The sequence below is a fragment of the Labrus mixtus genome, chromosome 13, assembly GCF_963584025.1.
Source record: "Labrus mixtus chromosome 13, fLabMix1.1, whole genome shotgun sequence".
NCBI classification, from domain to species: domain Eukaryota; kingdom Metazoa; phylum Chordata; class Actinopteri; order Labriformes; family Labridae; genus Labrus; species Labrus mixtus.
Window position 1 is genome coordinate 14,384,443 of NC_083624.1, and position 25,803 is coordinate 14,410,245.

Sequence of the window (25,803 nt, forward strand, 5' to 3'; positions counted from 1 at the left end):
AGAAAATTTGTGCTCAAAGAGGCCGTTTGGAGATTTTCTCTTCATGACATCACGAAGGGTGGCAACCCCCCTCATGCCCTTATTAATAATATTTGATTTTAAAGAAGTTTATAGAGTGGATATTTGGGATGTAAGTACCTTTGCTTGTAATAAACATATCTGGTACATGTATGTTCTTAAATTTAGGTATAAGTGACATAAAATGACCATTAAAAACACAAGCTCATTTGAAATCAATTACATTTAAAACAATGCTTTTTTGATATACAACCATGGTGTCGGTTCAAACTAGATTAACTTGCAGAATATCAGTGGATGTGACTTCTAGAAAAAGCACTATTTTAAATGGAGGCATCTTGGAAGTGATGTTTTGGAAAACTGAAAATAAACAATTTACCACATAATGCTGTCCATCTGACCGTTTTTGCCAAGTAAGTAAGACGGTTTTAATAAAAGGTAAAGCTCTATCACCCAGTTGTTTTGTAAATGAGGATTTATTTTTTGAGCTGTGGCTCCGCCTGCAGGTCATATCGCGTCAATGCAGCTACATTTTCCCTGGCTCTTATCTACTGTTACACAGATTTAAAGGGTTGAGATTTTAGGCGATGTAGATGACACACATCTGCTTTCCTGTTTTCCCATTTCCTTTCGTACGCCACATGAGAATGATGTTGAGTAAGAATGAGTAAGAAAACACTACTGAGAGTGTAAAGGCCCTTCTGTCTTCCAAAGCTTTGTGTCATGCATTTGTAAATCAGGTTTGTACAAATAAAACAAATACAAGTATACCAATTAGGGTTGCCACCCGTCCCGTAAAATACGGAATTGTCCCGTATTTTACACTTTGATATTGCGTCCCGTTTTGAATCAATACGGGACGCGGTTTGTCCCGTATTTCCAAGATGCCTTGAACTCAGCATCATTCAGTCGGTCAGTTCCCGCCTCCTCAGAGCGTCCGTTGATTTGTTTGGTTCTTTTCTTGGCATGAGCAATGAGAGCTCGTCAGTGATTGGGTGAGAGAAAGTCATAGGAGTCAGAAGGAAACATGTCTGCAGCTGTCTCTGATACCTGCACCGTGCACCATTGAAACGTAAACGGATGCAGAAATACAGACTTGAGTAGAAAGTACTGGCTTGACAGTGTCAGTGAAAATGAATATAATGTAAAGGAAACTATTGTAGGCCTACTTAATATATTTTCTCCGATGTTTATAGATAGGTTATTCCAGTAGCCTATAGTTTGGATAGTGTAAATATTTTTCGGTACGTAAAACAAAAAGATGACATTTATCTTAGCCAAATCTGTATTCACACTATGGCCTGGGCGAGATATCATCAATACAACATCAATATATCGACAGTAAACACTTAATTAATAGAATAAGAAAATAGTTCAAAACCATATTAATAGTACCATTCATGATCTCATGAGAAAACAACAAAAACGACAGACAGAAGGACAGAATAAATGAATAAAAATACTATTAAATTTATTTATTTAATTAAAAATCTGTCATCCTCCCCTCTATGTTACAGCAATGTCAAAAGCACTTCAATAATACTGTTAATGAATTAATGTTAAGTTAATAACTTTATTTGAAGTTTAAGTTAAGTTGTAAATTAGATAGGCCTAGCTAGTGGTAATCATCTGCTGAAGTCCTGTTAGGTGCATTTCATTGTGCATACATTACTGTATCTGCCTTAAACTGAAGTTTTGCGTTTTTTGTAAATTATTTCAGAAAAAAAAAGTGTTAATAAAGCACTTAAAACTTTAAGTATGACTCTTATTACTTCATTAAAACCAGGTTTTAAATCATGATTCACCACAACTGGTGCCCCACACCGTTGGGCCAGTGGTGGTCAGGCCCCTACTGAGTTGCACCCCGCTGCAGGATGTCCTTTATTTTTCTACTTGGAAGGTGGCAACCCTTATTACCAATGTGCTGTGCATTTTTTCTAAATTTCATTCAGGCTTGAATACTTGATCATTACATTTTCTCCAGCTTGTGTCGGTTACAGCAGCAGACTTGGTCGAGTGAGTGAGTGAGTGGTTTTTCACATCACATCTGTCCTGCAATCACTATTTTGTTAAAGTGGTGACATGTTATGCATGATGTATTATTATCAATATTGAATATAAAAAAAATGCTTTCTTGGAATGCTTTACTTTGCAGTGTTTTCCTCAAAGGTCACAGGTGTGTCAGGTTATGATGCACATTAATAATATCGGGGAGGGTTAACTCAATGGCCACATATTAATGTAGGCCTACACATGACCATTGATACCACGGAGTGAGACAGTATCACTGAGAGGCAAAGAAAGTAGACATGCTATCGCTCTTTAGTTTTTGTTGTTGGGTGTTTCTGAGCTCTACGGCTCCACCTGCAGGTCATATTGGATAAGTGCAGAAATATATCCTCTGACTCTTATCTACTGCCACAAAGATACAGACTTAACACTGAGATTTTGGGCGTTGAGGAAAGCAGAAATGTAACCTCTGCTTTTTATTTACAAGATGTTTTGAGCAACTGCATTAAAAAAAACATAATTGAGTCAGAAACTTGCAGGCGACAAAGAAGAGGAAACACCATTTTTATTTGATGTAGCTTCTATCCGGCAAAAAAAACGTATGTTCATATCATATAGGCCTACAGATTAGGGTTTACCTCCAAGAAAGCTTTTAAAGTCGCTGTTAAAGTGAACAAAGATTCCCTTTTAAACCAAGGTTGGTTTATCGTACGCATTTTAGGGTTGAATTCCTCCTTGGTTACGCACATTCCCCACCCATGGGCGCAGGTATGCCTACCTGCCTTTAGGAAATTTCAAACACGGAAGTTTTCTGGGACTCACACGACTTTACCCTGCGCTGCACCTATGTTGCGTCTGGTAGATAAGCACTATTGTTCTGGTTTCTTTAAGAAAGCCGCGAACTGAAACGAAACTAACTCTGTCCGGGCAGTGAGCTTTGACAACTCTTTTGGACCTCAGGGAACGCGGGTCAAGCGGGAGTACGGTCAAATGGCATCCGCCGGACCGATGATTCCGAGCAGCCCGGCGGAGGGAGCGGCACTCCGGGACAGCCTGTCTGTCCACGGCAGCACAGAGAAGCTGAATCCCTCCGCTGTCAACCGCATCCTTATGGAGTTCCTAATGTACTTTGGCAGGGCCTTTATTGTCTTCTACCCGGTGTACCTGACCGGATACATGGGCCTCAGTATTAGCTGGGTGCTGCTGTGCATGGTGATGGTCACCTGGTGGAAGAAAAATCGCCAGTGGAAAGACTCCCGGATCGGAACCGCCATCGACTTTGTGGATAATGAAAAACAAGTTGTCAACAAGGAGCTTCAAAGCGCCTTACAAATGGCATCATGGGTATGTATGATACTATAACCTACATAAACATGTCAGACTTCTGTATCAGACCAATTAAATAGGGAATACGTTTGAACTGCCTTGCTCAGTGGCATTTCAGAACTGGGCATCAAACATTAAAGTCCAACTTGACAAAAAATGGCCATGCCTATCTAAGTTTTCTAAAACATCCTGAAAACACACACTGTGAGGTTTGTCACACTCTGTTGCCTGGACAACAATATTTGCAGGTCATGCCAGACTTGGGCTGAACTGGGTTCATCCAGCCCGATGTGCTGTTATTTGGAAACACCACACCCTCTCCCTCAGTGACTCAGTGAGAACTAGGGAAAAGGGAGAGACAATAAGAGGGGTTCCTCTGGTGTCAGTGAAATGTGATGTGCACAGTAGGCCTACATGTGAACATTTTAAGGACATTTTCAAGTTGGGAGCAGCTAGTATCTTGTAAACGGCTCGTTTTGCGAGACATACATTTGACTGTGCTTTAAAATTTGAATCAGAAGAAGTAGAAGATATCCTTTTTTATTCTCATGAGGGGGATTTTAATAGTGCACTCTGTTGTTCAACATGCTACACACACATAGGCGGTAATACACACACATGCACAGACAGGATCCTGGACATGCACTTATGGAGAGATGAGGGGGGCTGCCCACAGTGAGCTCTCCTGAGCTGGTCGGGGTTTGGTAGCTTGCTCGAGGGCACCTCGGCAATGCTCAGGAAGTGAACAGCAGACTCCATCAGACCAATGTCCAGATTAGGTCCTCACTTAAACCGGCGACCCTCCTGTTCCTAACCCACGTCCCTACAGACTGGACTACTGCCGCAGTATTTTTCTAACATGCAGATTTCCATTTGGGGTTGTGCAGATTTATAATTGCCTACAAAACCTGAAATCCACTGTTATCATCAGAACTTATTTACTCTCACGTACTTGGAGTTTTGTAAATTTTGCACATTTAGTAAGACGCACTAATGTTACTTTAGTTTATTTGGATAAGGGGTGGGCTCTTATGCTCTGTATTAGAACCTGACCCTGACCCTCTGTTACAGTCCACGTCTTTGATGCTGCAAAGAAACTTTGGTAAGCCCTGAATAACAACAACTCCTGTGATTCTCCATATCCATTCTTATGAAGGAATGCTGTCAAATGTTCTTAAATAAGAAAAAAAAAAGCTAAATTGGGCTGGATCCAACAGTTTTCTAAGGCAACTGATTATTTTAATTTCACTTTCTTGTCTTCTTATTGTGCTCATTGGCCAATTGAAGATTTGCATGACGGATCAACTTTTAATTAAAGACACGATAACGTCCACCTTCACCACCACCATCATGCATGCCTCACTGAGTTTGAACAAAACCCCACAGACTCATTTCTACCTTCAGTCTGACATTTGTTTTTGTTTTCTTTAAAGGTCCACTTTCCTGATGTGGAGAAAGTGAACTGGCTAAACAAGGTATAGTAAGTTCTCTCTGTTTCTCTTTCAGGTGGTTTGCTCAACATCAACTTGCTAAATCAAGTCTGTGTTTGACAGTCTTGACTCTGGTTAAAGGCCTTACCAGTAGGATGTGGATTTCTTTATCTAATACGAATAAGGGATAAACGGTCTGCTACTCATTGCTGGTACCAATACATTAATGACATATTTGTTGTGTTTTAAAGAACCTCTTCACCTGCAGTGGGCCGGCACAATATGAGGAAAATATGTTTTTCTCAAATTGCTATTGTGACATGAAGTGAGATGAATAATTAATAATGAAGCTTCCACATCAGCTCTGAGTTAAACTTTTTGTTGTTGGACACATGCTCTGTGTCTCTCCTAAATAATAATTAAATAAAGTCCTTAAACACAAGATCTGTGTCAACCACATTCCCCTAGTTCTTCTCTACTCCTTCAGCCATCATGCAAGTTAACCTGAAAGTCACCACCAAATGATCACCAGCTTCTCTGTTGTTAGCAGACGGCTATTGGGCTTCATCTGATTTTTTCAAATGGTTGGAATCCATGGCCTACGTATACAGGGATCAATCTGATAGGTTTGATGCTGCATGCTGAGAGTGAATGCATGGCAAGCAAGTCGATTCAAGAATTATTCTTTATATCTTTTTTTTTTTATTGACTTTACTGGAATTAAAAAAAACAAATATGAATGCATTTATTTAGAGCCAGGACATATGATAGAGTCAGAAACCAGGGAGGGAGAGAGAGAGTGGGCAATGACATGCGGGTAAGGAGCCACAGATGGGATTCAAAACCGGGCTGCCGGCTTTGAGGACTATAACCCCTAGACCCCCCTTTACTGGAAACTTCCAATAACTGCCATAACGGCAACGTAATTTGCCAGATTTCAAAATGAAATCTGAGCAGGCTCTGCAGAAAGAATTATCTGATGTTTCTACATTATTTAGCATCTTTTTTTTGCTCTTTAGTGTGGAAAAATTCGGATCTATGACAGTGGTGCAAAAGGGGAAACATGCAAGCATGTTCTGATATATGATAGACTGCCTGACAAAGAGCGACTCACAGACTGCAGTTTTCTTCTTTTTTTCTATAAATGAGAAAATATGACATGATTATGATTTAAAACAAACGATGCACCTGAAACAGTGCCCGCCATGCAGAAGTGCAAGTGAAATGATGTTTGCTGACGGATTAAGGTGTGGAATCAAGGCGTTTCATGGGCTTTGCTTTGTGTGGTCAGGTGTTGGAGCAGGCCTGGCCTTTCTTTGGGATGTACATGGAGAAACTGCTCAAAGAAAACATCCAGCCGGCTGTCAGGCTCTCCAGCACTGCACTTAAAGTGTTTACGTTCACAAAGATCCACTTTGGACACATAGTAAGTTTGTATTTCTCCTTATGTGTGTCATTTATTAGTCTTCTTAGAACCAGCCGTTTAAATGATCCCATATATGATTGTGTTTTGTCACACGGTAACCAAAACTTTACCTGGCTTAATGATTTTAAACAAATTAGAGTTTTCTTTTGCTGGTAGAAATGATGCCAACATACCTGTTTCTTGTCACCTGAGATTGTACAGTAGTGCTCTCATCAAAGGTTGTTGCTTTATTTTCATCTCTGAATCCAGCCTCTCAGGATCACTGGAATGAAAGCATACACGGATGAAGTGGATCAGAGGGAGGTTGTCCTGGACATGGACATATGGTAAGCTAGATTTGTTTCTTATCGTAGCATTTTTTCCCCTCTTATCCTTTGTTTCAGAATGTCTTTGGGTTCTTTTGTGTTTCAAGTTTACTGTAAATCTTGAACTAGAGCCTACACAGCAGACTTAAAAGTCCCTGAGAAGGTCTCACCTGCAGTGTTCACTTTGCAGTTATGACGGGGACGTGGACATTGATGTCGATGTGAACCCGCCAATCACAGCTGGTGTCAAAGGACTAAAAGTAGGAGTATTATTTTTTCTGTTTCATCTTACATACCCCCTGTTTATCTTTTCATATTTTATTAGTCCTGTAAAAATCCATAGTGAATTAACAGTTCATGTGCATAATCATGATGCACGGATATGAAATGGTCTGGTCCTACAACACTTCAAACTGAATGTACTCCATTTTTCTTTACAACTATCATGGATGGGCATCTGTGTGCATGGATGCTTGTGGGAATGTGATTAGTTGTATTTTGTTGTTTTTAATAAGCACCGAAAAATGTACAATGACATTGAAGGTATTCTTTTCGCTTCAATTGTCTTGAATCGTGCAGCTCAAAGGAATGATGAGGGTCATTTTAGAGCCTCTGATTGGACAAGCTCCACTGGTCGGAGGAGTCACCTTTTTCTTCATCCAACGCCCTGTGAGTGCCCATGAGTTTAATAACTGTCCTCCGTTTAGCTGTGTGAATGATAAGTTTGAAGCTAAACAACTTTATTTTTCAGACTCTGGAGATCAACTGGACCGGCATGACCAACCTTCTGGACAGCCCTGCCTTCAGGTTAGTTGTTAAAAGGTCAAAACAACATTTTTGCTGTTTACTAGACTGGTTTTTAAAGCTCTCTTCTGTAATCTGACCTCTTCAGTTCATTGTCTGAGGGGACCATTATGGACATCATCTCCTCCCTGATGGTGTTGCCCAACCGCATGTGCATTCCCCTCGTAGAACAGGTCAAAGTGGACCAGATGAGGTTCCCACTTCCTCGTGTAAGTGAGATGTACTCTACATGATGAATCTACATCTCATCACCTGCAGTCACAATTTGCACAATTTAGCTGTGAAAAATTAAAAATAATCAAAATTTATATTGTGTGTTTTTTTTCCATAATTTTTGGTTTCTCTTTAAAAAGAAGTAACATTTCCATTCAATTACTTTTTTCAAATCGGAGTTCCTTTAATAGTCTAAATCTTGCCCTCTTTTTCTGATCTTCAGGGGGTGGTCCGAGTCCACTTGCTAGGGGCCAGAGACCTTGTGGCTAAAGACACTTACATGATGGGTTTAGTGAAAGGCAAATCAGACCCCTACGCGACTGTCCGAGTTGGAAACATTCACTTCAAAAGCAAGACAGTGAAAGAGAATCTGCACCCGACGTGGAATGAAGTGCATGAGGTAAAGTAAGAGGGAAAGATTGTCAAAACGGCAGTCATACTAGTATAGTTTTAAAAGGAATAATCTAGTTTAGTTCAGAGAAAACTAGTGTGTGTGCACATCCAGGGAAAGTGCATACAGGTGCAGGACACGTAATGTACTAACTGCTGAATAAAGGTAAAAGGTCCGCACACTGTTCTGACTCCAGTTGGCAATTTTATTTAAACAGGACAGCTTTTTGTTTACACGATCTTTCTCAGGAATACTTTAGTTTCAATTACATGATTAATGATTATATTAAAGTACATTAGTGTTGTTTTTTTAAATTCTGTAATAAAAGTGCAGAATAAACCTTAACAGACCGAACGTGTAGGATGTGTTTTTCATCCTGTGAGGGAAGACAAGTCAGGTTTATTTATTTATTTATTGCATGATTCAGCAACAAGGCAAGTCAAAGTGTTTCATGCATGACATCAAAAGCATCGTGACAAAGGTCAGAATAAAACACAATAAAAGAGGAGATTTAAAATGCTGTATAGCACACCATTAAAAATCGTATAGAAGATGAATAAAACCAAATGAATAAAAACAAAGGTTAAAAGATCATTTAAACTGTCTGAAAAATACTAGCAGAAAAGTTAGAGTGCAGTGCTATATAATTAAAAGAGGTATTAAGATAATTTACAGTACTAAAAACCATGTGACAATCTCCTTCATTCCCTTCACTCTTTTTTTTTAATGCACTTTCAGTTGTAACTTTAATCATCTTCACAGGTATATTCTGTTAAATCCTTTCCCTAGATGCTTTACAATTCCAATCAAGTGTGCTGCTGAGCATAGTTATGGATCTTAACTCTGGAGACTTTAATGATATCAGTTTTTTGGTTCCTCTATGTGCAGTTTGTCGTCCATGAGGCTCCAGGCCAAGAGTTGGAGGTGGACCTGTTTGATGAAGACACAGATAAAGATGACTTCATTGGAAAGTAAGTAGTTAATGCTGTTTGAAACTCATGGTTTCTATTATTAATACTATATTGACATTACACTTAACGATATCAGTTTAAGCACGATGCTGCTTAGCAACACTCACAATAAGTGGGCAATTCATAAAAGAAGACATTAATCCTTAATCAGACGATAAGAGGAAAAGGGAAACTGAAACTCTTGTCTAGTAAGAGGTGTGTCGTTACCAAGCGGCAACCTCCAGTCTTAAAAAATGAAGCCAATGTGGAAGTGTGAAATCCTGCATTTCATTGAGTGTTGGCATGAGGCTGGCTCCAGGAACACAGGAAGTCACACATAGACAACAGGCAAAAAGCCGATTTTACAGCATAAATTAACATGTTTACAACCTGGTACAAAAAGGAAATAGGTCTGATTAGATTTTGTCAACATGGGCACACACTGTACGGGTGGTGATTTTTTTTTTAACTGCTCCGTTTTGATTTTATGAATGATACGTGTTATCCATAGTTAGGCGCGTAGCTGACATGTTTGACAGGTTGGGGCGATGTCAAGAGGCTTAAAACCCGCCTCAGCTCCAGCTCTCAGCCTGTCATTAAGTTGAGTGAAACTGAGGCTGAGACAAGATTTCCAGCATGGAGGCTGCTGCTGATGAGCCTCTGGAGCCCCCTGTAGAAACAGATGAGTGACATCACTCAGGCTTCAAACATTAACATTTACAGTCTTTGGTTGTTACTGAGCAAGTTGGCGACATCTTTTCCGCTCAAGCTGACATTAGAAGACAATTGAAAAGGTTTCCTTTTCCTGCACATAGGCAACAGCTCCACCTCTTATGAATTAAGTTGACTCATCCTCTTTCAACAATCTAATAAAACAATAACTAGATTAATTTCACTGGTCAAATAATGACTTTCCTGGTAGAAGGAAGAAAGAAGTTTACTTATAGATTTAATTTGAATTAATCGTCTGTTACAGTTCTGTGTATTTGTAGTGCAGGAAATGTATTATTTACATGTGTTAGTGCTTTAGAGTGAGCACCGGTAAGGAAAGCAAAACAAGATCCTCACACCAAGAAGCTCCCGTTTGAAGGATTTATTAAAGGGACCTTTCGAGCCAACATCCTCTTCCTTAGACTTGGAAGAGGATGTTGTGTGACCTTGTTGTGCGTTCCTTACCTATTCCTGTTTTTCTTTTCTTAGAGTCAGCACTGACCATTGTTTTTCTCTTTGTAGGTATCATCTTGATTTGGGAGAGGTAAAGAGGGAAAAAGAAATGGATCAGGTGAGGTATTTTTTATGGCATGGACACACCAGATAAAGTGAAATAAATTGTGAATAGTAAATAGTAATCATCCAATTCATTCTAGGAAAGTTCACTGTTCCCTCCTGTTTTATTTATATGAGAACATCCTGACATGCTGCAGCAGTAATCGCTTATTGAATTACTTATCATTAACACATTTTTTCCTCCTGAATAAAGTCTGAATATGACTCATCCTGTTGGTTAATGAATCTCTCTCCCTGTCGTAGTGGTTTCCTCTGGAAGGGGTCCCGAATGGAGAAGTTCACCTGAAGCTCCAGTGGTTTTCCCTACAGACTGATCCCAACCTTGAGACAGAGGTAGCTTCATTGTTGCTCGCATTAGTACCTTTATTATTCTAATAATCTTTATGTTCATAATCATCAGGCAGGATGTGGGTAAGTCATGCATTGCTCTCTGCTGTCCCTCTCCTTTAGTCTGCAGATGGCTTTGCTTGTGCTATGCTTGCAGTATATCTGGACAATGCGTCAAACCTACCAGTAAGTGTTGCCTAAAAAAGCCTTTTTTTTTTTCTAAAGATCATGTAATATATAGTAACATAGAGAGGTAAACATTCTGATGTTTGTTCTTGTGTTTGTGTCCAGAAAGACCACAAAGAGATCGCAGAGCATAAGAAACGTGGGAAGCACTCAAGCGAAGCTCGGGTAAGACGAACGCTTACATACGGGATCTTAACACGGTCTTATTATTATACATGAGGCCTTTGTCCCATGTAGTTTCTATAAGGAGGAGCTTGTCTGGTCTGAGAGGCCCAATACCCTCTACAGAATACAAAAAGTGTTTACTTAAATCCTACAATGAATGAATGAATGAACATTTATTTACAGTCTGGTCATTAACATGACCTTTCCCACTTGGAATTATTCTGACACATTGGCTGAAAGTCAATCAAATGTTCCAGGATGTCATTTAGCCAACATCACAACAGCACCTTTAACATGAACCATCTCCGAACATGAATAATGAATAATATGTAAATTCACTGAAAGATAATTATCAAACATATTTGTGCAAAATCAAAACTTCTTTCCCTGTAGACATCACTCCTCTGTAGCGAGAATAAAAATGGCAGACCTGCGCAGAAGTTTTGCTCTAGGCTGGGGGTGGAGTTCATGGGTGGAGATACCAGGGGAGGGGAGGGGATTTTTTTTTTTTTTTTTTACCAGACTCCCACTGTGACATCACAAGTTGAGCAAATTTGAAACTGAGCATTTTTCTCTGTGTTGTAAGACTTATGCAGACCACAAACAAGGAACTGGATGGGTTTATTTCACATTTTGTGGGTCGGGAGACACTCAGGTTAACCAAATATATGTTCAAAAACACTGTGAAAGTGGATTTTTAATAATATGTCCCCTTTAATATATCAAATTCCATAATTATTTGCAAAATGCTATTTTATCCATATAGTTGTTTTAATCATTAGTTTGAATAGTGTGTTGAATTTGATTTCTTTAACTTAAACCCAGCTCAGTTCTTCAGAGGTTGTACTGTTGTGTTTAGTAGCTGATGGAAAAATAACATAAAAAATTGTGATTTATATTTGAAGTTGCCTTTCTGCCCCATATTAAAAGCCACTGAGTTTTAAAGTTGAAATAATTTGGCTCCTTTCAGTCGTACATTTGTAGGGTAAACAGAGCAAAAGCAGTAGAACAAGTTGTTTGTGTATGGCCTTTTCATCGATCATTGTTTTGTATCTTGATCTGAGGCAAAAGCCACAGCCATATCAGGTGTTTGCTGTTGTTGCTCCAGGTGTACATGTCCCTGTGTGCAGCTGGTATTTCCTGTTGGTCTGGTGCATGCCTGTCATTTTATGTGGGTGTGTTATAACCAGTCGGTGTTTAGGTTGCTTCATCACTCCCTTAACCTGACACGGTTCACTGTGAGCTTCAAGAAACGAAGGGAAAAAAATGCTGATTACTTGGAACATAATCATGTTAAGAACTATTTTTTCACAGATGATGTTACAGCATCTATGACATTTTACCCCCTTAAAATCTGTGCTCATGTTATAAACCCTGTTAATCTGTGGTGATTAGGTAATTGTGATTGAGTAGGAAGTTTTCAAGGACAAGTTAGGACCCTGACCTGTTCCACAGATATCTCTTTTTACTAGTTCTTGTTACTCAAGTTATCAGCAGTTATTGCCTCAGACTGCCCTCTGCTGGTCATGGTGTAAAAATACAGTCAGTAAAGAGACCAGTGATGTATGAGTAAAACACTGTTTTTCTTATTATTATTTAAACGTGTCATTTTTAGATAAAACGGGTTATTTCAAATGTAGGTGAGAAAAACAATCTTGTTTAACAGATTGATTATTCCCTTCCATAGCAAAAACATTAATTGCGATGTGGTTTAAAAGTCACCCAATCAAAAGTTTCTTTATATTTGAGCCTTAGCCAACATGCTGAATTTAGTTTTGCCTAAACTATTTATGTTAAAGAAACCTTGTAGATTAGCACATGTACTTTTCTTCAGTACAAACCTGAGGTGTATTGTGCTTATATTCCACAGTATTATGTCATTGTAGTGACTAAAATACTAGCAAACCAAGATTACACACACAAAACATGTTTGTTTTGTTAAAAGCCACATCTTTCATGGGCACAGCATCTCAAATTTCAAGATTCGCTGCTTTAGATAGAAATTATTTGAAAAAAAAATGGAAATTCAGTATAAATAGTTCAGGCTTGGACACTGATAAAAATGCTTTATGTCAATAAGTAATAGCCTGATAATGTTTTATGAAGTATAAATTAGCTCTGCTTCAAGCAATGACAGATCAAATGTTAAAACCTGCTTTTATAATAATGCATGACAAAGACATATCTATATTATAAGCCTATAATAGTAAAACAGCAAAAGGGGGAATTAAGCTCAAAATCAGCATAACTAAATTACTTTCAACTTTAAGGTACTTTCCCTCGTCTTTCAAACTTTTTAACTGTATTTTGTGTAAATGTTTTTCAGTGTTGTTTTGGTTTCTTCTCCTGAAGTAAAGGATCTGAACACCTCTTCCACCAGAAATTAGTCCACTCCTTCGAACTTATCTTTCCTCTTGTAAAAATGAGCATCAGCCAAGCTAATGCTAGCATGCTAGTTGTAGCTAACACCAGCAACATTCACATTCCTCTCCAGTGGAGAAATGTGTACTTGTCAGTGTTTTTGCCAGCACACACATCTGTTTTAGGTATCCCAGTTGTGTTTGTGTGTCTGCAGTGTATTAGGGATTGGAATGCAAACCTGCCCAACCTAGAAGGCAACAGACTGCTTGTTGACAAACCCCCCAATGTTAGCTTACTGCTGGTAGCATTTTGATACAAGTCAAAGCAGAATTCTAACAAAAGGGCAATATGGGAATCAAACACTGAATGCAAGTGGTTTAAATGAATTGCTAACCATGAGTTAGTCTGCTCATGAGTTTACCTGACTCTGGTTTCAGACAATTGTGTGTGTGTCTGTGTGTGGCTGAGTGAAAGGAAACAATGCCTCTGCGTTGTAGACTTAAAAGTCACCTATTATGCAAAATGAACCATGTTTTTTCAACATTAATATGAGTCTCTAGCCTGTCTACAAACCCCCCAATTGTGACAAAAGTCCATCCTCTCCGTCTTTGGCCTGCTCCACTTTGCAGAAAATGTATGCTCAAACAGGCCACTTGGAGATTTTCCCTTCATGACATCACAAAGGGCAGTAACCCTGGAGTCTGAGGGAAATAATGTGACATTTAAACAAAACGAAGTAAAATTAAAGGAAATAGAATCATGACAAAAATGACAAACGTGAAGGATAACATTTTTGCCGTATGAATTTTTGCTCACTTCTGTATTTATTTGTTTCAGCTAACAAAGAGAAATGCCGGGCCCAACTCTTATGTGGAATTTTCCGTTGATAAGGATGTACAAAAAAGCAAGGTACGACTCTCGTTTAATTAAAATTCATAGAACATTTTGTCTTGAATTTGTATGATACATTGAATAAACATCTATTAATCAATGTAAGTATTTTATTTATTTTTTTTATTTCAGCATCAATTGATTGATTTTTCTTTTAAAAGGTTGTGTTCGCTTCCAAAGACCCGGTGTGGGAGGAAGGCTTCACCTTCTTTGTGCATAGCGTCAAAACACAGCAGCTCAGTCTTCAGGTTTGCCTTTACATCTGTACAAACTACACGATTTTTTTTTTTCCTGAAGAAGTGGTTTAAATGTTTTTTATCAAGAAATTAGAAATAAGTACGTCTCCACGATTGCTGTAATCAGCGTTTAAAATCTCAAAACAAAATTGAGATGTTCCAACATTTTTCTCTTCTCAATTTTTTTATTATTGCTACAAGAGCTGAGAATAATTTTCAAATGGTTATTGGTAACTGCTGCTTATATTGACTTCATATGAACCTGTGTGGATATGATTGATATGATATGATTGAATTTATTTTTGTGTCATGCACACAAAGTGCCCAACCATAATGGGAATTATAAGACACCAGAGAATTCAGTTGCAGTGGTTTACATTAACATATCATAACATTACAAAGTTGCAGGCTCCTGTCACAGTGCAGTCTTATACAACGTGTTATGTATTTTTTCCAAGGCTTTACAAACAAAATCTGCTATAAAAAAGTTCCTTTTTTAACAAAACTCAAGTTTTTCATAATCGCCTAGCCAAAAGAAATCAACGTAAATTTAAGACATTTTTTTTTTTAAAGAACATCCCTGATGTCATCATACATCGGGCAGTAAAACAGAAAGTGAATCTTGTTTTCAGTTTCACCTAACTCACACAACAAACAAACTCGGTCTTCCTCTGGAATGACATTAAACCTGCCGGTCTCTACAGCTAAAGGCAATGTTACTGAACGTAGCTGAGCGCAGAGGGGTCTTTGTCTTTTGGTTAAATTAAACTTAACATAGGCTTCTACACTGTAGCATTCCTTTATGAGACTATACGTTCTTATCTACTTATCAGACTGAATAAATAAATCTACCTTGGTTAGGAGAAAACCAGTGAAGTGAATCCTAAACTAACCTGTACCTTTGTCGTCAGTCTTTTTAAAAGCCTCAGGAGGACTGAAACTTTTCACACTCTCTGCTCTTGTTGTCCAGATAAAAGCGCATGAGAAGAAGTCTGAGCTTGGTGTGCTTAACATTCCCCTGAGTCGCCTCATCAACACCTCCAACATGACTCTGGACCAGCGTTTCCAGCTGGAGCGCTCTGGAGCAAACAGCCAGATCAAACTGAAAGCCACTCTCAGGGTGGGTAGATAATATTAGCATACACACACATTTAGTAGATCAAAATGTATTTATATATATATGTGGAGAAATCTAATGTTATTTTACCATCACCTAGATCTCTGGAACTATATTGTCACTATTTTTTTTACATTGTGTCATTGACATGAGTCACTTCCTGTATCCCATGATAGATCCTTTCTTTGGAAAAACCTACCCCCAAGGTCATCCTCAATCCACCTCCACATGTCAGACAACAAGGACCACAAACAAACCCAGGAGTTAATGCCTCAGAATCCACTGCCCCCTTCCCAGCGTCCTCCTCTCAAGCCTCACCTCCGTCCCAGCCGGCAGATTTCCAGAACGGCTCAAATGTGAACTATTTAAATCGCCGCCGTGGCTCCTTCGTGGCTTCTGAAACCCATAAGTCACCTTCCTCCACGACAAACATGCGCCGCTATGACTCCCATAGCCTGCTGTCGGAGAACTCCATCTCTTCGTCTCGTTTTGATCTTTCAGATGGAGCGTCCTATCCAGAGTGAGTAACACTTGTTATTGTGCCGACTTAAAGGACTTTCTGTGGATGTTAGAAGAGCAGGGACAATAAAAGTGACCTCTATAAATGTTTATTCACTACAGGGCCATCAGGAAACATCAAGGTTCATTTGGGGAAATCAGTGTGAGTGTACGCTATGCCACTCTGAGGAAAAAACTCATCATCCTGGTAAACTCCTGCAGGTACGGTAAATCAGAAAATTCTAGCCTTTAAGCAGCACTGACACCCAGAGGTATAACCTTTTACTCAGTGTAGATACCAAGCCCTTTGTTTTTCAAAGTAATCTTGAAATACTGTACTTATACTTAGCTTCAAATTCAAATTCAAAAAACTTTATTTGTCCCAAGGGGGGAATTCAAAGCTCTTGGACTAACAAAATATTCAACCATTAAGTTGTTCAAACACAGTGAGGTTGCTATTTTTTGCATAGTATCTTCATGCTATGCAAAAAATCATCTTGGCCTAATTTCTCTCTCAGTCCTAAGGTCACTAAAACACAGTTTTGATGAGAATGCTTACAGCAGCCTGTATTTGACTGATTCCAACATTATTAAAAATTATTTTTAAATTCACATGGCTAAGGCCCCGTGTCCATCTAGCACATGAAAGCGTTGGCTGTGCACCCGGAACACTAAATGAAGCGTTTTGACAGTCTGTTGACAACAGCCACTGTATGACTGCCACTGCTCCATTGCATTAACTGTATGTTTTCAATTTGAGATCGTTTTTACCCCAGCAAAAGTGGAGCAAAGCGAATACAAGACTCAACCTGAAGGTGGCAAAAATGCATGGAATATCATTAATTTGGAAAAGAGCGCCAGTGACGTCGCCCGTCTGAAAAGTGGAAAGATTTTTTTTAACTCAAGCACTCCGAGTTGCTGCCAAAAAAGGCGGAGCGCTTGGAAAAAAGAAGCTGTGCGCTGCGTATTTTCTCCCGGCGTCATGGGCGGTTCTAGGCAGGGGCCAACAGGGGTCAGTGCCCCTCTAACACGGAGCTTGGTCCCCCCTGTGGCCACCCCTCCAAAAGGAAGAGCCCCCCCTCATAACACATACACAGTATGCAACAACCGGACTCCCAATCTAGTATAAAATACTGTTACTGAAACAAATATAAATCATGGTATTTAATGTTGTGGTATTTTGAAATGTGCGCTATTATTTGGCATAATATACATATTTTTAAAGCGATCATCTTTGTCTTTTTTTCACCGAGGTTTAATGTTCCCCTCTGAAAAAACAACTGGCCCCAGTTTGGCCCCCTCAGTAAAAGTGGTCTAGAACCGCCACTGCCCGGCGTCTGTCTGCTGCTGCAAACGCTCTCCCCTCATTGAAAACAATTGAAAAAAGACACTTGTGCTCAGAAAAATACCCTAGACAGATATTCATGAAGGACTATGATAGAGAAATTGCAAAGCGGGCACTGAAAACCTGTTTTTTTGTACCCGTTACCTCCAGGAACTTATTCCCCTGCAGTGAGAATGGCACAGACTCTTATGTCCGTCTGTATTTGCTCCCTGACCAAACCTGGAGACATCGCAAGAAGACACATGTGATGAAGAGGACAATCAATCCTGTCTTCAATGACAAGTAACTTCAGGAACTTATCACACATTTCCTGAGCTTACATTTTAATCGGTTGCTTTTCTGGTTTCCAACATGAGCTCGTTGCGGTATACTTAAATTTGTTTTCTCCCAACCCTTCTTTGGTCACAGGTTTGAGTTTGATGTGTCACTTGAAGAAGCAAAAACCAGGAAGCTGGACGTGTCCGTGAAAAATAACAAGATGTTATTTTCACGCGAGAGAAAGGACATTGGCATGGTAGGAAATTCTTCTTGTGGTAGAGTACACACTCTTGCAGTTGGCAACATATTCTCGGTAATAACTTGACTTTCATGTTTTGCTCCTGACCACAGGTGTTGATAGATTTGGAACAGATGAATCTCGTCAACGGCGACACACAATGGTATGATGCACATTTATTTTCTTTCCCATGCACCTGCAAATAATTATTGTGTAGTTTAGAATCAATGCAAAGATGATTTTGAGATTTTAAATAACCTGAGCTATGAATCTAAGAATTAGTATATTTTCTTGCTGTATTTATATTCACAAACCTTTTCTGCCAGGAACATGAAAATATTTTCAACCCTCACCATACACATGAATATACTGTATATCGACATACACTAAACACACTGTCAGTCACACTCTCTGCTAACAAATGCCTATAAAAGAGGACTCTTGGGGCACCCGTAGCCTAGTGGTTCTGTTGGGCGCCCCATGTACAGAGGCAACAGTCCTTGTCACAGCGGCCGTGGGTTTGAATCCGTCCTCGACCCTTTGCTGCATGTCATCCACAACTCTCTCCTCCCAACATTTCCTCTCTTCTGTCCTATCTATCTAATAAAATAAAAAAAAATCGCCCAAAAAATAACAAAACAAAAGAGGACTCTAAACTAGTGTTGAGAAATCTCAATGTTGTGAGTTACGATGACCATGATGTCATACAAAACAGCCTGAACATACATTTTTTGGGGGGAAGAAGCTGCTCAAATCTAGGCTGTGATATTAGAATAAGATAAGATAAGATATAATTTATTCATCCCAGCAGGGAAATGTAGGTGTTCCAGCAGCCAGCATACATACAAACACACAACACAACACATATATACATACATATCCCACCCATACAAAAAAACATGAACCCACAATACAGTTTGATATATGAAATATGCAACTCAGGATAAAGTTTAAAAGTTTAAACGTCTTCTGTCCTTACTTAAAGGGGAGTCGTTATAAAGTGCAATTGCAGTAGGTAAAAAATAATTTTTAAATCTGAGGGGTTAAAGTCATAAATCCATTACACAGCTGGGTGTCCAAACCACACACTAATCTCAGGGGAAGTTGATTGACACAACTGAGCATGGCCTCCAGTGGAAATAAAATCAGATGAGCATTTAAAAGTGAACTGTTGAATTAGGCTTAACTATTTAGGAGCCAGGCTTTGAATGAGGCTGGCTGCGGGGATTTTCACAACTCTGACTTTTAGGTATTTCTTGAGGCAGGCAGCCGTCCAAAGAGTTTATTTTTGGGTCCAAACACTAACCTGGTTTGCCTGTCTTGATCATATTTGACCTTTTTTCTTTTTCTTTAAATGTATTAAAGTTTGGTTACTATTATTAATACACTGTTTGATGGCTGGCTTGTGAAATCTGCTTTTGGGTAGACTAAAGAGCCACAATGCATTGTGGGGCGGTTGAGTACGACTAGTGTTCTCCCATATTATACTTATAATCATGGCTGATCTTGTATACATCTGGCCTCTTCTCACATACACAAAATTGCATACTATGAATTCTGAACGCACATCATACATAGTTTGAATGGTGAATAAAGTAGTGATTTCAGACACACACTCGTGGTCATGCTGTTAGGTAGTAAACACTTATATGGAATTTATAGCTCATTAACAACCTCATTTAAACTACTTTTGCTTATATTTTTAACGGGCCGTAGAGGACTTAGAAGACGGACCATACCTTGTTTTGGGGCAAAAGATGAATTAATGATGTTGTAATTTTTCTGTGGAGGACAGTCTTAACAAAACACACCCTTTCATGGTTTGGGGCTCTGTTGTGGTGTGAGTTTTTCCATTTTAAGGGACATTTAATAAGGATTTAAACAGGGTATAATTGTAGACACATTTTAATATGTGCTACATTTTAGTCCTTCTGTGTTGTGTTGCCATGGCGATAGGAGTGTGAAATTATGAGTTCTATGTTGTGGAGTTGTAGAATATTGTTGAGGCTGTGACATCACAGCATCTCATGAAATCTGTTCCGATGACTGGAGCTTCAACTCTTTTGGTCTACTTTGGAGTTTGTGGGTTTGAGATAGGCGTGAGAGATAGTTGTGAAAGAGAGTGGTTAGAGAAATTGTTGTATTCAAAGCGTTCGAAAGTTATTTGGTCTTGTTTGTTTGTTTGTTGTTTTGTCCGTGTTGTTCTGTGTTATCCTTTTCTGTATTTTAAAACAGAAACAGGTTTATCATGGACTTCATGGAGGGAAGTAGAGGAGTCTACAAGTCGATCAGGGTGCTGTTCGACACACCGATTTATGAACGTGCCAAACAGATCTGTTGGCACATTCAATCCTTTAAAGTGAAGGTTGCAGTGGTGGCTGAACTTTTAAACCTTCAACAGAAGAAGCAGCTTCCATCTGAGCTTACTGTTGAAGACATGACTGACCTGCTGCTGGAAGAGAGTAAAAAGTCTCTGAGGGTGCAGCTCTGGGAGTTTGAGATGGATGATTTTGACGAAGAGGAGGTGAAGCCTCTTCTCAAGCTGGTGTGGGAGGTTAACACCAGCATGCAGAGGAGAGATGTCGGGTTTCAAGCAAAAAGACTGCTTGACTCTCCAGAGGACATTCCTCCCTCCTATAAACATCAGAAGATCCTCAGCCAGGCAAAAGAATACGCCAGGATCCTGGTGGAAATGCAACAGGATCCTCCCATCTCCAAACTGTTGAGCCCACAGGAGGTGGTGCTGGATTTGGTTCCAAGAGTCCTGCAGGGCCTCTGGGTGCCTAAAAAAACCACATCCAGCGACATGCCCTCCCAGAAGCTCTCTGAAATGGCTGTAAGCGTCACCAAAGCTGTTCTGGATGGAGTCTCCACCACCTTAATGTCTACCACACACCATCAGGTCACCTATTCCCGATCAGAAAGAGACGATATGGTCCTCTGTATTGAGGGAAGCGTCAGGAAGATGTATCCTCCAGATACTCTGAGGAGGAAGTTGAACAGCTTTGAAGCAGAGGTGTTGAAAGGCATCACAAGTGTTGCAGTGGAACACATCTGTGTGCTATTTGAGCCTCAGACTCACTCTGACATACCTGCTGACGAACTTCCAGCCATCACTGCTGTCCAGCCGTCATTGAATAGAAGCCAGGCTACACAAAGCCCAGCTCTGCCTGTAACCCTGCTTTCTGTAGCTAATGTCACAGCTTCAGTCTTGGAGGGTAAGGTAATGGATGTGAAACCTCTCCAAGAACTAGACTCTGCAAACATTTCCCTTCCATCCTCTTTTTTGACTCCTCTGGATAAAACTGCTTTCCCTCTGAGCAATGCTGAACTTCCTGGCATCATCAGCATGAATGAACAAGCTCAACAGAAAACGCCTTGTCCTGAACCAGAGCCTGCAAAGGTGCAACCTCAATCACTTCATGTTACCATGCCCCCTGAAGTATTTGTTAATGCTTCAGTCCTGGGTAGTGAGGTTGTTGATGAGCAGCCCAAACAAGAACCAGAACTGAATATGACTCTCTTCTCTGATTCTCTACCACTTCCTTCAGCCAAAGCAGATGAACCCTCTCTCTTCAGTCAGGCCTTTGACGAAGAGCCTCGACTAGGCCAGGAATCAAACTCTGCTGAGACACTGTTGCCACTACCTCCTGATACCCTGCCAGCTGATCCTCCAGTTATGATTTCAGTCCTGGGGTGTGAGGTTGATGATAAGCAGCCCAGCCAAGACCAAGAACCTGCTGTGGTGCAAGCTCCAGCCCTTATTGTAGATGATACTGATGAACTCTGTGTAATTGCTGAGGCAAAACTACAAGATCCTTTACCAGGCAAGGAACCATACTGTGCTGCTGGGATGTGGTTGCAACTACCTCCTCCTGATACCCAACCAGATGAACCCTCAGTCAAGGTTTCAGTGCTGTGGGGTCCGGTTTTGAAAAAGCAGCCTATCCAAGAAGCCGCCAGTTTGCCTGCCCTGCCACCTAATGTAACCGATGCTGATGCTGACAAAACCTCTGCTGTCACCCAGACTACACAAGAAGAGCCTCCACAAGAGTCTGCTGAGGTACAAACTCAATCACGGCATGTAACCCCACCAGCTGAACCTCCAGTATATATGGTGTCAGTCCTGGGGGGTGAGGTGATAAATAAGCAGCCCAGCAGAAGACCAGCTCTTACAATCTCCAATGATGTGGTGCAGGATGAGATCCCAGAGTCTGGAATTCAAAGCTGGTTCGGATGGTTTGGAAAAGCTTTCTACTGCTGCATCAAGCCTGAAAAAGAAGAATGAGAATTCTTCTGTTCGACAGTTACTGTCGTTATATATCAATAAATGTCACAATAATCAATGTATGGTTCCATTGCAGTCAATTAGCATCAGCCAATCACATTTGAAGTTATCATGGTGTTGCTTAGACAAAGTGTTAAGAGTAGATGATTATTATAGAACATTAATTGCCAGCTAATGTAAACAAAAACAAGAATGAGAACCTCTTGGTCAAACTAAAAGAAAGCTTCATTATGGCCCTACATGAATATATCTCTACAACATGTCTACATCTTGTCGTTGGGGTGGCCAGTAAGTATTGTACAGTATTCTCTGTACTGGGTAACAACTGAATTTGTCACAATCTGGTATGTCTTGAAAGTAAAAAATAAACCAAACACCCATTGACTGCATGTCTGTGGTTTGTAAAAGAAACTATTGAAGGAAGCAGTTTAACTAAGACATAACTTATGACTGGTGACATAAGAAAGCAATAAAATGTGCATTAAAATCAGAGCTCATGTAAAGAAATGATACAGATATTGTAGTTACACTGATGATGCAACAGCTATGGTGGCTATGATTGAAGAAATACTGCTCAGAGACTAAGTGGGCTTCCACTGTGACAAGCCCAAAATAAAACAGAAGTCACATTTTGACAGCTCATTAAAAGGACGCAGCATAAAACTTAAAATCAAAAGTAAAAAAAAAGAAAACTGAAAACATTGTCGATAACTATGACGATGGCAGTAGACGTCTACATCCCGCCACACAACTGAACAGGTAAAAAAAAGGTGAGACCACACCCATGTGCGGATTACAGGAAACCATATCCACCAGTGAATATTGCAGATGCACCTAGCAGCAAAGACGAAAAAATATATTCATATAGAGTCGAAAAGCTTGTTCCAAATCGAGGGTGGAGGTTGCTAAATGATCAGCTTTTCCATCACAACAAATGAAATATTCTCAGACAGCTGGCAGTGTGTAGGTGCAAGCAGTAACTGACACGCTAACGCTGCAGTGGGCGTGCACTTCTGGTGGCCATGAGCCCAGAAGGAGGGGCCCAACTGGAATGTTGTGTTTACAAGCTGCAACCAACATCGCTACTGACTCTACCTTTAATATGATATAACTTCTTATTTCACAAGCTTAAGGAAGGCAGACTTGGGTTATAACTAAACAGGGCCAGGTTAATTGTTTCCAATCTTTCTGCTGGGGTACACTCACAGTTTGACTTGACGGCATGAATCTTATCATTTAACCCTCTGTAAGAATGCAAAATGTTAAACTATGTTTTTAAAAACATAAAAAATAAACTGACAAATACTGTTTGACCCAAGTCTTTTTGAAGGGAAACTGCATTACAATTTCTGTTGCTTAGTTTCTTTTTAATAATAATGTGTTTCTTTTTCCTCTTCAGGTATGAGCTCACACTGCCCGGGCTGAAGAAAACCAGCTAGTGGAGAGATCAGTAAAACGTCTGTTACAGCTTACAGAGCAGCTCGTCGACCTCTGCGGGGAGAAATGCTGGCCTGATAAATGCTTGGAGTTGCATTTTCATTTTTTATTTCTTATCATGGCCAACCAGAGATGCGATTTCCAAAAGAAACTTGAAGCCCCTTCCCGGATACTGTACATGTTTAGAGCTTAACTGTATGTTGATGAATGTATGATAACAGGCATTTGCAGTAATATTCTTAATAACAGCCCTGCTTAAAGTCTGAGAGTGTGTTAAAGTGTATCTTGTCCCACAAATATTATTAGATTATCTTAAACAGACAAACAGCTTCAAATTTTTAAACCTTTTATTTTCCAATTAATTGTAGCTTGTTCAAGTTGAAAAGCAGAGGCCAACTTTTATTGACTTGCAGTTCGCCACATCTTTCTTTTTTGCTTTAGGGAATATCATTTGTCAGAAAGTGATTGCGGTATATTTTGCTCTAAAGAGAAACAAGTTTGATGCACTTATATTGGATTTTATTTTTTGTGAGAGTGTTTTATTGGAGTTTATGTGAGTGATAGTAATCGTTTTGTATTTTCATGTAAATAGCTGTATGAATAGTTTTTATTTAATATAAGAAGGCAAAGACTCATGGCAAGAAGAGGCCAACTGTTTTACATTGGAAGCTGAGCAGCTCGACTCCAGCAGATAATTCAATACAGGTGAATATGCAGGAAAAGCAATGCATACAGAATAAGATTTAGCTCTTTACTTTGGGGCGCATTGATCATAGTAAACGGAGTGCAGGTTACATGTTTTGAAGCAAACCTTCTCAGATGTATCAGCTGTTCATTCATATTAAAAATACTCACACTCCTGTGACTTTTGTGGCTTTTTAACAACTTGAGACACAATCATTTATTTATTTTTGATTTTAAGTTTAACACAGCTAAAACATGGTTTCCTTGATAGCATCTTTAAAAAAAGGTTTTCATTTTCATCCATCACTGCAGTCATTTTTTGTAGGTCTCTAGATTACCAGAGACGTAGATTACCAAGTGATGCTAAAAATGTTATTGGATGCTTAATGTTTAAAGTCGAGCAAAGCATTTGACAATGACAAGTAGACCGTAGTCGTCATGACAATTGTAAATTAAATTGATATAATTTTCTCCTAAATGAGACCAGTCACAGCACAGAGATAAACCGCTTTTGCTACATTCATTTTAGAAGACATTCATCCCTCTCCCCTGCTACGAGGAACAACAACAACAACATCAGTACTATGCTGTGCTTGTTTTACAAAAGCTTCATTGAAAGTGAACTGACTTTTGTATGTTGGGAGGGAGCGTTGGCTGTAAAAACTAAGAACAAACTTCTCCTTTAGTCTGAGTAATGCACTCATAACTTCAGGGCGAAGTTACAGAATGTCGTGAATGTGGACTAAAAAAGGCATCACGTCTTTTGAACGACAGAGCATTTGGCTGCTTAACAATCTCTGATATTACAGTATGAAGTTGCAATCTGCATTTTATTGAATTTACCTTTTGACACTCCTTACATGTAATCATGCAATGCCTCTACGACGCATATCTCATGATTTATTGATGTATTATGTGCTGTCCTGAATGTTTTCTGATGTCTTTTGTCTTTTATTTTTTTATGAGCTTGGTTCAAGGTAAATTCCTCCTGGTGAAGGTTTCATTCATTCATTTGGTCTAAACTAATGTTTATCTGCTGTCCATTTAAAATTATAAAGTGGAGAGTTACTGAAAAGATTCCAATTCACTGATTTAAATGGACACTTTAAAAGATTATGGGCTTGGTTTTCAACATTTTAATGGCAAAAAAAAAACACCTTCAGAAAACCAATGTGTTAGACCATGCAGGCCCTGTTTCTGTCATGATTTGGTTTTGTATTTTGTATATTTTCAGATTTTCTCATTCTTCCCTGGTGTTTGTTTCCCTTGTGTGTTTCCTAGTTTAGTTTTTAGTTTTTTCCTGTTTTTATTTTGTAATTTAATATCCTTGTGTTCTCTATGTTCTAAAGCGTATTATTGTTACTTTATTGAGTTCTGTGTGTCATTAGTGTTTCTGGATGTATTTTGTAGTTCTTGTCTTGTATTTTCTCCTGCCTCTGTGTGTTTCCCTCCAGTCCTGATTGTCCTCATTGTCTTCACCTGTGTCTTGTTAGTCTCACCTGTGTTTGATTACTCCATGTCTATTTAGTCTCTGGGTGCTTCGGAATTGGAAAGTGCCTACACAATCTGACAGTAGACAGTCCCGTCTATCAATGCTGTATACTGATAGTAT

The 25,803-nt window shown here is 39.4% G+C and overlaps 1 protein-coding gene across 1 annotated transcript; it reads left to right on the forward strand.

Annotated features, from left to right (window-relative positions):
- Nucleotides 1-2,806: 2,806 nt before the first annotated feature.
- Nucleotides 2,807-24,372, forward strand: esyt3 (extended synaptotagmin-like protein 3). The gene is made up of 23 exons (XM_061053830.1): nt 2,807-3,372; nt 4,788-4,829; nt 6,076-6,210; nt 6,460-6,536; nt 6,706-6,775; nt 7,095-7,184; nt 7,267-7,322; nt 7,408-7,528; nt 7,756-7,932; nt 8,812-8,894; nt 10,107-10,155; nt 10,404-10,493; nt 10,611-10,673; nt 10,779-10,838; nt 14,037-14,108; nt 14,252-14,338; nt 15,297-15,446; nt 15,620-15,963; nt 16,065-16,163; nt 17,437-17,568; nt 17,695-17,800; nt 17,896-17,945; nt 23,470-24,372. The coding sequence occupies exons 1-23, from the start codon at nt 3,019-3,021 to the stop codon at nt 23,507-23,509; spliced, it is 2,547 nt and encodes an 848-aa protein (XP_060909813.1). The 5' UTR covers nt 2,807-3,018; the 3' UTR covers nt 23,510-24,372.
- The last annotated feature ends 1,431 nt before the right edge of the window (nt 24,373-25,803 follow it).

Excerpts from the sequence above, each read along its gene's own strand:
- esyt3 (XM_061053830.1), top strand. The coding sequence starts at position 3,019 with ATGGCATCCGCCGGACCGATGATTCCGAGCAGCCCGGCGGAGGGAGCG. Across the intron at positions 6,211-6,459 it reads AGATCCACTTTGGACACATA|CCTCTCAGGATCACTGGAAT; the intron begins GTAAGTTTGTAT and ends CTCTGAATCCAG. Across the intron at positions 17,801-17,895 it reads AGAGAAAGGACATTGGCATG|GTGTTGATAGATTTGGAACA; the intron begins GTAGGAAATTCT and ends TCCTGACCACAG.